Source organism: Pleurodeles waltl, chromosome 2_2, assembly GCF_031143425.1.
Source record: "Pleurodeles waltl isolate 20211129_DDA chromosome 2_2, aPleWal1.hap1.20221129, whole genome shotgun sequence".
NCBI lineage: Eukaryota > Metazoa > Chordata > Amphibia > Caudata > Salamandridae > Pleurodeles > Pleurodeles waltl.
Genome location: NC_090439.1, coordinates 1,201,052,596 through 1,201,065,419, shown reverse-complemented (window position 1 = coordinate 1,201,065,419; position 12,824 = coordinate 1,201,052,596). Strand labels below are relative to the sequence as shown.

At 49.0% G+C, this 12,824-nt stretch overlaps 1 protein-coding gene across 1 annotated transcript in view; it reads left to right on the top strand.

Moving 5' to 3' along the window:
• Positions 1-12,824, top strand: part of LOC138279475 (axoneme-associated protein mst101(2)-like) — a 190,352-nt gene that overhangs the window by 149,928 nt on the left and 27,600 nt on the right. The window contains exon 2 of the mRNA XM_069219406.1: positions 3,218-3,227. Within this exon, the coding sequence (XP_069075507.1) occupies positions 3,218-3,227 (10 nt within the window). The remainder of the gene's footprint in view (positions 1-3,217; positions 3,228-12,824) is intronic.

The window sequence follows — 12,824 nt, the reverse complement described above, 5'->3', positions numbered from 1 at the left end:
AGCGTCCAAAAACGCCAAACGCACGATTTGTGACTAGCAAGGCTTGTTGGCATCCTTTTGGCGTGAAAACACTTCTGCACAACTCTCCAAGGCGAGTGGGATCCGTCCACCAAAGGGGAAGTCTCTAGCCCTTTTTGTTCCTGCAGAAACCTCAGCTTCTTCTGTCCAGTAGAAGCTTCTTTGCACCCGCAGCGGGCATTTCCTGGGCATCTGCCCATCTCCGACTTGCTTGTGACTTTTGGACTTGGTCCCCTTGTTCCACAGGTACCCTAGATTGGAAATCCACAGTTGTTGCATTGCTGGTTTGTGTCTTTCCTGCATTATTCCTCTAACACGACTTCTTTGTCCTTAGGGGAACTTTAGTGCACTTTGCACTCACTTTTCAGGGTCTTGGGGAGGGTTATTTTTCTAACTCTCGCTATTTTCTAATAGTCCCAGCGACCCTCTACAAGGTCACATAGGTTTGGGGTCCATTCGTGGTTCGCATTCCACTTTTGGAGTATATGGTTTGTGTTGCCCCTATCCCTATGTTTCCCCATTGCATCCTATTGTAACTATACATTGTTTGCACTGTTTTCTAAGACTATACTGCATATTTTTGCTATTGTGTATATATATATTGTGTATATTTCCTATCCTCTCACTGAGGGTACACTCTAAGATACTTTGGCATATTGTCATAAAAATAAAGTACCTTTATTTTTAGTATAACTGTGTATTGTGTTTTCTTATGATATTGTGCATATGACACTAAGTGGTACTGTAGTAGCTTCACACGTCTCCTAGTTCAGCCTAAGCTGCTCTGCTAAGCTACCATTATCTATCAGCCTAAGCTGCTAGACACCCTATACACTAATAAGGGATAACTGGGCCTGGTGCAAGGTGCAAGTACCCCTTGGTACTCACTACAAGCCAGTCCAGCCTCCTACAGAGGGCTCTTTGTCTTGCTGGACTCCTCCTCTGTCTCCTCACACAATTGGTGACGTCCTGGTCCCTCCTGGGCCACAGCAGCATCCAAAAACCCTAACCGCAAGCTTTGCAGCTAGCAAGGCTTGTTTGCGGTCTTTCTGCGGGAAAACACTTCTGCAGGACTCTTCACGACGTGGGACATCCATCTTCCAAAGGGGAAGTTTTTAGCCCTTGTCGTTCTTGCAGAATCCTCAGCTTCTACCATCCGGTGGCAGCTTCTTTGCACCGACAGCTGGCATTTCCTGGGCATCTGCCCACTCCCGACTTGATCGTGACTTTTGGACTTGGTCTCCTTGTTCCACAGGTACTCTTGTCTGGAAATCCATCGTTGTTGCATTGCTGGTGTTGGTCTTTCCTGCAGAATTCCCCTATCACGACTTCTGTGCTCTTTGGGGAACTTAGGTGCACTTTGCACCCACTTTTCAGGGTCTTGGGGTGGGCTATTTTTCTAACCCTCACTGTTTCCTTACAGTCCCAGCGACCCTCTACGAGGTCACATAGGTTTGGGGTCCATTTGTGGTTCGCATTCCACTTCTAGAGTATATGGTTTGTGTTGCCCCTATCCCTATGTGCCCCCATTACATTCTATTGTGACCATACATTGTTTGCACTGTTTTCTATTGCTATCACTGCATATTTTGGTATTGTGTACATATATCTTGTGTATATTTGCTATCCTCATACTGAGGGTACTCACTGAGATACTTTGGCATATTGTCATAAAAATAAAGTACCTTTATTTTTAGTATATCTGTGTATTGTGTGTTCTTATGATATTGTGCATATGACACTAGTGGTACTGTAGGAGCTTCACTCGTCTCCTAGTTCAGCCTAAGCTGCTCTGCTAAGCTACCTTTTCTATCAGCCTAAGCTGCTAAACACCCCTCTACACTAATAAGGGATACCTGGGACTGGTGCAAGCTGTAAGTACATCTTGGTACCCACTAAAAGCCAGTCCAGCCTCCTACACCATGCACTACCACTTACAAAGCTAGTCACCAGCCCATGGGGTACATAGCATAATGGCATCAGCTCCACACCTCAAACAAGCAGGACTAGTAGATGATTGGCACTAACATTATTGGTGTTGGAGTGCTTCAGAGCCTGCCCAACAAGGGACCTACCCTGCCATGTTCGACCTGGCCTAGGGGCAACCACAGCCCACATCCTCCACCCAGGTAAAACTTTAACGCGCGGAAAGTCATGATTCTGAATCTGTACTCACCCCCTTGTGGCTGCTGTGATGCCTTCAAGCGCCCAGCCAACTCTGGATAGTCTACTGCCAGGATGTGGTGCATCAGGGGGTCAGGGTATAACGGGTACCCCTTCCTTGTTGGGAGGTCAGCCGCAGCTGGGCCTCCACCATCTTCCTTACCCAGCCGCGCATGTCCTCCCACCATTTGTGGCAGTGGGTGCACCGCCTGTCAAAGACCCCCAGGGTCCGCACCTCCTTGGCGATGGCACGCCAAATACCTTTTTTCTGATGGGCGCTGACCTGCATGAACAAGACAGCAGAAATGGGATTAGTCATAACCGTCCGGACTCTCATACTCATGGCCCACCATAACCCTCCCATCCCCTTACGGACATATATTGACCACCATACATGCAGCACTCTGCCCAGGACTCCTCACCCCCCCACATTAGGCTTACACACACAGCCCACACACCATGCTCACAGTGTACTCACCTGTTTGTCTGAAGGACCATTGAGTAAATTGTACTCGGGTAGGACCCCATCCACCAGTCTCTCCAACTCCTCCGAAGTGAAGGCAGGGGCCCTTTCCCCAGACACTTGAGCCATTGTCGCTTCCAAACACAGGTCACAGCAGCACTTGCAGTGTAGGTACTCTCCTGTTGAAGGTCAGGTAGCAAATGAGTGAACAGATAGAAAATGGCGGTCACGTCCACGGCGGTGCTTACCGTCACCACCGGCATACACCGCCATTGGCTCCTGGAACCCATAGGGCCTAATGTTAACCAATGCAAAGTTGCGTGGCGGTCGTTGACTGCCAACCACTATGGCGCACAACGCCAGCAGAATGACCTCATTTCCACTTGTCTCTCCTTGGAGGTGAGGCAGCCGCCATTTCAGGGGGGCACAGGCCATGCACCTAACTGCGTCACAGCAGACACTGGCAAATCTACTGACTCTCGAATTTACATACTGTTTCCGTAAAGGAATAAATGCATCATTATTTCAACAGATGTGTGAATATGACCCTCTGCTCCCTGTTTTTCTCCTTAGAGTTCAACCGGTGAGGATGAATATGAGATGGAGACATCCTCCCTTGTACAGACAATGGAGGGATGACACATTATCCTAACCAACAGACTTGATAGGGTCACAATCTAAGAACTGTGTGCCCAATAGTAGCCAGACCTGATTTCAGCTATCCGCCAGCCCACAGGTATCCCCCTCTTGTGCGGGTCCGGTCAGTGCTCCATTTCCTGGCAAGTGGGTCATTCCAAGCAACAGTGGCCATGGCACCAGGCATGTCACAGCCTATGTTCTCAAACGTGTTGACCAGAGTGTTGTCTGCCCTGCTGCAACACATGTGCAGCTACATCGTATTCCCCCATGTGGAGGATTTGGCCACAGTGAAAGCTGACTTCTATGCCCTGGGACTTATCACCAACATCATTGGTGCCATTGATGGTAGACATGTAGCATTTGCCCCCTGTAGGAGGCTGGACTGGCTTGTAGTGAGTACCAAGGGGTACTTGCACCTTGCACCAGGCCCAGTTATCCCTTATTAGTGTATAGGGTGTCTAGCAGCTTAGGCTGATAGATAATGGTAGCTTAGCAGAGCAGCTTAGGCTGAACTAGGAGACGTGTGAAGCTACTACAGTACCACTTAGGGGGTTATTCTAACTTTGGAGGAGTGTTAATCCGTCCCAAAAGTGACGGTAAAGTGACGGATATACCACCAGCCGTATTACGAGTTCCATAGGATATAATGGACTCGTAATACGGCTGGTGGTAAATCCGTCACTTTTCCGTCACTTTTGGGACGGATTAACACCTCCTCCAAAGTTAGAATAACCCCCTTAGTGTCATATGCACAATATCATAAGAAAACACAATACACAGTTATACTAAAAATAAAGGTACTTTATTTTTATGACAATATGCCAAAGTATCTTAGAGTGTACCCTCAGTGAGAGGATAGGAAATATACACAAGATTTATATACACACTAGCAAATATATGCAGTATAGTCTTAGAAAACAGTGCAAACAATGTATAGTTACAATAGGATGCAATGGGGAAACATAGGGATAGGGGCAACACAAACCATATACTCCAAAAGTGGAATGCGAACCACGAATGGACCCCAAACCTATGTGACCTTGTAGAGGGTCGCTGGGACTATTAGAAAATAGTGAGAGTTAGAAAAATAACCCTCCCCAAGACCCTGAAAAGTGAGTGCAAAGTGCACTAAAGTTCCCCTAAGGACAAAGTAGTCGTGTTAGAGGAATAATGCAGGAAAGACACAAACCAGCAATGCAACAACGGTGGATTTCCAATCTAGGGTACCTGTGGAACAAGGGGACCAAGTCCAAAAGTCACAAGCAAGTCGGAGATGGGCAAATGCCCAGGAAATGCCAGCTGCGGGTGTAAAGAAGCTTCTACTGGACAGAAGAAGCTGAGGTTTCTGCAGGAACAAAAAGGGCTAGAGACTTTCTCTTTGGTGGACCGATCTACCTCGCCGTGGAGAGTTGTGCAGAAGTATTTTCCCGCCGAAAGAACGCCAACAAGCCTTGCTAACTTCAAATCGTGCGGATAGCGTTTTTGGATGCTGCTGAGGCCCAGGAGGGACCAGGAGATCGCAAATTGGACCAGCAGAGAGAGGGGACGTAGAGCAAGACAAGGAATCCTCTCTGAAGCCAGTAGCCCCTGCAGAAGTGCCAGAAACAGGCACTAAGAGGATGCGTGAAATGGTGCTCGCTGAAGTTGCACAAAGGAGTCCCACGTCGCCGGAGACCAACTTAGAAAGTCGTGCAATGCAGGTTAGAGTGCCGTGGACCCAGGCTTGGCTGTGCACAAAGGATTTCTGCCAGAAGTGCACAGGGGCCGGAGTAGCTGCAAAGTTGCGGTTCCCAGCAATGCAGCCCAGCGAGCTGAGGCAAGGACTTACCTCCACCAAACTTGGACTGAAGAGTCACTGGACTGTGGGGGTCACTTGGACAGAGTCGCTGGATTCGAGGGACCTTGCTCGTTGTGCTGAGAGGAGACCCAAGGGACCGGTAATGCAGCTTTTTGGTGCCTGCGGTTGCAGGGGGAAAATTCTGTCGACCCACGGGAGATTTCTTCGGAGCTTCTGGTGCAGAGAGGAGGCAGACTACCCCCACAGCATGCACAAGCAGGAAAACAGTCGAGAAGGCGGCAGGATCAGCGTTACAGAGTTTCAGTAGTCGTCTTTGCTACTATGTTGCAGGTTTGCAGGCTTCCAGCGCGGTCAGCAGTCGATTCCTTATCAGAAGGTGAAGAGAGAGATGCAGAGGAACTCGGCTGAGCTCATGCATTCGTTATCTGAAGTTTCCCCAGAGACAGAGACCCTAAATAGCCAGAAAAGAGGGTTTGGCTACTTAGGAGAGAGGATAGGCTACTAACACCTGAAGGAGCCTATCAGAAGGAGTCTCTGACGTCACCTGGTGGCACTGGCCACTCAGAGCAGTCCAGTGTGCCAGCAGCACCTCTGTTTCCAAGATGGCAGAGGTCTGGAGCACACTGGAGGAGCTCTGGACACCTCCCAGGGGAGGTGCAGGTCAGGGGAGTGGTCACTCCCCTTTCCTTGGTCCAGTTTCGCGCCAGAGCAGGGGCTAAGGGGTCCCTGAACCGGTGTAGACTGGCTTATGCAGAATTGGGCACCTCTGTGCCCAACAAAGCATTTCCAGAGGCTGGGGGAGGCTACTCCTCCCCTGCCTTCACACCATTTTCCAAAGGGAGAGGGTGTCACACCCTCTCTCAGAGGAAGTTCTTTGTTCTGCCATCCTGGGCCAGGCCTGGCTGGACCCCAGGAGGGCATATGCATGTCTGAGGGGTTGGCAGCAGCAGCTGCAGTGAAACCCCAGGAAGGGCAGTTTGGCAGTACCAGGGTCTGTGCTACAGACCACTGGGATCATGGAATTGTACCAACAATCCCAGGATGGCATAGAGGGGGCAATTCCATGATCTTAGACATGTTACATGGCCATATTCGGAGTTACCATTGTGAAGCTACATATAGGTAGTGACCTATATGTAGTGCACGCGTGTAATGGTGTCCCCGCACTCACAAAGTTCAGGGAATTGGCTCTGAACAATGTGGGGGCACCTTGCCTAGTGCCAGGGTGCCCTCACACTAAGTAACTTTGCACCTAACCTTTACCAGGTAAAGGTTAGACATATAGGTGACTTATAAGTTACTTAAGTGCAGTGTAAAATGGCTGTGAAATAACGTGGACGTTATTTCACTCAGGCTGCAGTGGCAGGCCTGTGTAAGAATTGTCAGAGCTCCCTATGGGTGGCAAAAGAATTGCTGCAGCCCATAGGGATCTCCTGGAACCCCAATACCCTGGGTACCTTAGTACCATATACTAGGGAATTATAAGGGTGTTCCAGTAAGCCAATGTAAATTGGTAAAAATGGTCACTAGCCTGTTAGTGACAATTTGGAAAGAAATGAGAGAGCATAACCACTGAGGTTCTGATTAGCAGAGCCTCAGTGAGACAGTTAGTCACTACACAGGTAACACATTCAGGCACACTTATGAGCACTGGGGCCCTGGGTTACCAGGGTACCAGTGACACATACAACTAAAACAACATATATACAGTGAAAAATGGGGGTAACATGCCAGGCAAGATGGTACTTTCCTACACCCCCCCCCCCCTCCGGGGGATTGAACAAGTGTTCAGGAATAGAAAAAGCTATCACTCCCTGAATGTGCAGATGTTGTGTTTTGCGGACCAGTACATCTCCTATGTGAATGTCAAATATCTTTGCTCTGTGCTTGATGCCTTTATCTTGAGGAATAGCAGCGTTCAATATGTGATGTCTCAACTCCAGAGGCACCCAGTTGATGTAGGTATATGAGTGTGGGGTTGGCCCTAAGAGTGAGTGTCTGTCTAACAGGTATCCCTCGAATATTTGCAGGTGACTCTGGTTACCCCAACCTCTAATGGCTACTGGCCCCAGTGAGGAATGCCAGGACAAGGGCAGAGGAATGTTACAATGAGTCACATGGGCGGGCAAGGAGTATAATTAAAAGAACCTTTGGCGTCCTGAAGGCCAGGTTCTGGTGCCTACATCTGACAGGTGGATCTCTGTACTACTCACCCAAGAAGGTGTGCCAGATCATCGTTGCATGTTGCATGTTGCATGTTGCACAACCTGGCCTTGCGACTCCAGGTGTCTTTTCTGCAGGAAGATGAGCCTGGGGGAGGTCTTGTGGCAGCGGTGGAGCCTGTGGACAGTGAGGAAGAGGAGGCAGAGGAAGAACATGTGGACAACAGAAGTTCACTCATTCAACAATACTTCCAGTGACACACAAGTAAGGCACTGTATCTTCACTTCCCATTGCGGTTTTGTGTTGAACATTGAACATGGCAGCCTGATTTTCCATTTTGTATGGCCACTTACTGTACCCTTTGACATCTCTATTTTCAGACATCTGTGTCCCACTCTGACTCCTGGTGTGTTCCTGAAGGAGACTGGACTGGCTTGTAGTGAGTACCAAGGGGTACTTGCACCTTGCACCAGGCCCAGTTATCCCTTATTAGTGTATAGGGTGTCTAGCAGCTTAGGCTGATAGATAATGGTAGCTTAGCAGAGCAGCTTAGGCTGAACTAGGAGACGTGTGAAGCTACAATAGTACCACTAGTGTCACTTGCACAATATCATAAGAAAACACAATACACAGTTATACTAAAAATAAAGGTACTTTATTTTTATGACAATATGCCAAAGTATCTTAGAGTGTACCCTCAGTGAGAGGATAGGAAATATACACAAGATATATGTACACAATACCAAAAATATGCAGTATAGTCTTAGAAAACAGTGCAAACAATGTATAGTTACAATAGGATGCAATGGGGACACATAGGGATAGGGGCAACACAAACCATATGCTCCAAAAGTGGAATGCGAACCACGAATGGACCCCAAACCTATGTGACCTTGTAGAGGGTCGCTGGGACTATTAGAAAATAGTGAGAGTTAGAAAAATAACCCTCCCCAAGACCCTGAAAAGTGAGTGCAAAGTGCACTAAAGTTCCACAAAGGAGAAAAAAGTCGTGTTAGAGGAATAATGCAGGAAAGACACAAACCAACAATGCAACAACGGTGGATTTCCAATCTAGGGTACCTGTGGAACAAGAGGACCAAGTCCAAAAGTCACAAGCAAGTCGGAGATGGGCAGATGCCCAGGAAATACCAGCTGTGGGTGCAAAGAAGCTTCTACTGGACAGAAGAAGCTGAGGTTTCTGCAGGAACGAAAAGGGCTAGAGACTTCCCCTTTGGTGGACCGATCCCTCTCGCCGTGGAGAGTCGTGCAGAAGTATTTTGCTGCCAAAAGAATGCAAACAAGCCTTGCTAGCTGCAAATCGTGTGGTTAGCGTTTTTGGATGCTAGTGTGGCCCTGGAGGGACCAGGAGGTCGCAAATTGGACCAGGAGGTAGAGGGGATCTCAAGCAAGACAAGGAGCCCTCTTAGCAGCAGGTAGCACCCGGAGAAGTGCCAGAAACAGGCACTATGAGGATGCGTGAAACTGTGCTCACCCGAAGTTACACAAAGGAGTCCCACGTCGCCGGAGACCAACTTAGAAAGTCGTGCAATGCAGGTTAGAGTGCCGTGGATGCAGGCTTGGCTGTGCACAAAGGATTTCCGCCGGAAGTGCACAGGGGCTGGAGTAGCTGCAAAAATTGCGGTTCCCAGCAAAGCAGTCTAGCGAGGTGAGGCAAGGACTTACCTCCACCAAACTTGGACTGAAGAGTCACTGGACTGTGGGAGTCACTTGGACAGAGGTGCTGGATTCGAGGGACCTCGCTCGTCGTGCTGAGAGAAGACCCAAGGGACCGGTAATGCAGCTTTTTGGTGCCTGCGGTTGCAGGGGGAAGATTCCGTCGACCCACAGGAGATTTCTTCGGAGCTTCTAGTGCAGAGAGGAGGCAGACTACCCCCACAGCATGCACCACCAGGAAAACAGTCGAAAAGGCGGCAGGATCAGCGTTACAGAGTTGCAGTAGTCGTCTTAGTTACTTTGTTGCAGTTTTGCAGGCTTCCAGCGCGGTCAGCAGTCGATTCCTTATCAGAAGGTGAAGAGAGAGATGCAGAGGAACCCTGATGAGCTCTTGTATTCGTTATCTAAAGTTTCCCCAGAGACAGAGACCCTAAATAGCCAGAAAAGAGGGTTTGGCTACCTAGGAGAGAGGATAGGCTACTAACACCTGAAGGAGCCTATCAGAAGGAGTCTCTGACGTCACCTGGTGGCACTGGCCACTCAGAGCAGTCCAGTGTGCCAGCAGCACCTCTGTTTCCAAGATGGCAGAGGTCTGGAGCACACTGGAGGAGCTCTGGACACCTCCCAGGGGAGGTGCAGGTCAGGGGAGTGGTCACTCCCCTTTCCTTTGTCCAGTTTCGTGCCAGAGCAGGGGCTAAGGGGTCCCTGAACCGGTGTAGACAGGCTTATGCAGAATTGGGCACATCTGTGCCCAAGAAAGCATTTCCAGAGGCTGGGGGAGGCTACTCCTCCCCTGCCTTCACACCATTTTCCAAAGGGAGAGGGTGTAACACCCTCTCTCAGAGGAAGTCCTTTGTTCTGCCATCCTGGGACAAGCCTGGCTTGACCCCAGGAGGGCAGAAACCTGTCTGAGGGGTTGGCAGCAGCAGCAGCTGCAGTGAAACCCCAGAAAAGGCAGTTTGGCAGTACCAGGGTCTGTGCTACAGACCACTGGGATCATGGAATTGTACCAATAATGCCAGGATGGCATAGAGGGGGCAATTCCATGATCTTAGACATGTTACATGGCCATATTCGGAGTTACCATTGTGAAGCTACATATAGGTAGTGACCTATATGTAGTGCACGCGTGTAATGGTGTCCCCGCACTCTCAAAGTTCAGGGAATTGGCTCTGAACAATGTGGGGGCACCTTGGCTAGTGCCAGGGTGCCCTCACACTTAGTAACTTTGCACCTAACCTTTACCAGGTAAAGGTTAGACATATAGGTGACTTATAAGTTACTTAAGTGCAGTGTAAAATGGCTGTGAAATAACGTGGACGTTATTTCACTCAGGCTGCAGTGGCAGGCCTGTGTAAGAATTGTCAGAGCTCCCTATGGGTGGCAAAAGAAATGCTGCAGCCCATAGGGATCTCCTGGAACCCCAATACCCTGGGTACCTCAGTGCCATATACTAGGGAATTATAAGGGTGTTCCAGTAAGCCAATGTAAATTGGTAAAATTGGTCACTAGCCTGTTAGTGACAATTTGAAAGAAATGAGAGAGCATAACCACTGAGGTTCTGGTTAGCAGAGCCTCTGTGAGACAGTTAGGAACCACACAGGGAACACATACAGATAGGCCACAAACTTATGAGCACTGGGGTCCTGACTAGCAGGGTCCCAGTGACACATAACAAACATACTGAAAACATAGGGTTTTCACTATGAGCACTGGGCCCTGGCTATCAGGATCCCAGTGAGACAGTGAAAACACCCTGACATACACTCACAAACAAGCCAAAAGTGGGGGTAACAAGGCTAGAAAGAGGCTACTTTCTCACACCTATAGATTTTACTTTTGACAGGTAAACTGTCTCCAGTATCTATAGTGTGCTCACACCAAGAAGTGGTACCTGGCACAGTAGAGAAGAGTTCAGAGAATTGATCTAGGAGATTTATGCAATGGTCTTTCTGCTCAGCAGTAAGACAATCAGCCAAAACTACACCTTCCACAAGAGCATCTTGTTCTGTGGAAGAGAAGAGATCAGGTAGAGGATCACTGTCTTCTTCCTGTCCCTCATCAGTTGCCATGAGCAGGGTGAGATCAGCCCTGTCATAGTAGGGTTTCAGGCGGTTTACATGGAGTACCCTAAGGGGACTCCTTGCAGTGCCTAAGTCAACTAAATAGGTGACTTCACCCTTTTTCTCAACAATTGTGTGGGTACCACTCCATTTATCTTGGAGTGCTCTTGGGGCCACAGGCTCCAAGACCCACACTTTCTGCCTTGGTTGGTACTGAACCAAAACAGCCTTCTGATCATGCCATTGCTTCTGTAGCTCTTGGCTGGCCTGAAGGTTTTTACTGGCCTTTTTCATATACTCAGCCATCCTTGATCAGAGGCCAAGTACATAGTCCACAATATCCTGCTTAGGAGCTTTTAAAGGTTGTTCCCAAACATCCTTTACAAGTGTGAGTGGACCCCTAACAGGGTGTCCAAAAAGAAGTTCAAAGGGGCTTAAGCGCACTCCTTTCTGGGGTACCTCCCTGTAGGCAAAAAGGAGGCATGGTAGAAGGATATCCCATCTCCTGCGGAGTTTTTCAGGGAGACCCATAATCATGCCTTTGAGAGTTTTGTTAAATCTCTCCACCAGTGTAGGAAAGTACCATCTTGCCTGGCATGTTACCCCCATTTTTCACTGTATATATGTTGTTTTAGTTGTATGTGTCACTGAGACCCTGTTCTCCAGGGCCCCAGTGCTCATAAGTGTGCCTGAATGTGTTACCTGTGTAGTGACTAACTGTCTCACTGAGGCTCTGCTAATCAGAACCTCAGTGGTTATGCTCTCTCATTTCTTTCAAATTGTCACTAACAGGCTAGTGACCAATTTTACCAATTTACATTGGCTTACTGGAACACCCTTATAATTCCCTAGTATATGGTACTGAGGTACCCAGGGTATTGGGGTTCCAGGAGATGCCTATGGGCTGCAGCATTTCTTTTGCCACCCATAGGGAGCTCTGAGAATTCTTACACAGGCCTGCCACTGCAGCCTGAGTGAAATAACGTCCACGTTATCTCACAGCCATTTTACACTGCACTTAAGTAACTTATAAGTCACCTATATGTCTAACCTTTACCTGGTAAAGGTTAGGTGCAAAGTTACTTAGTGTGAGGGCACCCTGGCACTAGCCAAGGTGCCCCCACATTGTTCAGAGCCAATTCCCTGAACTTTGTGAGTACGGGGACACCATTACACGCGTACACTACATATAGGTCAATACCTATATGTAGCATCACAATGGTAACTCCGAATATGGCCATGTAACATGTCTAAGATCATGGAATTGCCCCCTCTATGCCATCCTGGCATTGTTGGCACAATTCGATGATCCCAGTGGTCTGTAGCACAGACCCTGGTACTGCCAAACTGCCTTTCCTGGGGTTTCACTGCAGCTGCTGCTGCTGCCAACCCCTCAGACAGGTTTCTGCCCCCCTGGGGTCAAGCCAGTTTTGTCCCAGGATGGCAGAACAAAGGACTTCCTCTGAGAGAGGGTGTTACACCCTCTCCCTTTGGAAAATGGTGTGAAGGCAGGGGAGGAGTAGCCTCCCCCAGCCTCTGGAAATGCTTTCTTGGGCACAGATGTGCCCAATTCTGCATAAGCCAGTCTACACCGGTTCAGGGACCCCTTAGCCCCTGCTCTGGCGCGAAACTGGACAAAGGAAAGGGGAGTGACCACTCCCCTGTCCTGCACCTCCCCTGGGAGGTGTCCAGAGCTCCTCCAGTGTGCTCCAGACCTCTGCCATCTTGGAAACAGAGGTGCTGCTGGCACACTGGACTGCTCTGAGTGGCCAGTGCCACCAGGTGACGTCAGAGACTCCTTCTGATAGGCTCCTTCAGGTGTTAGTAGCCTATCCTCTCTCCT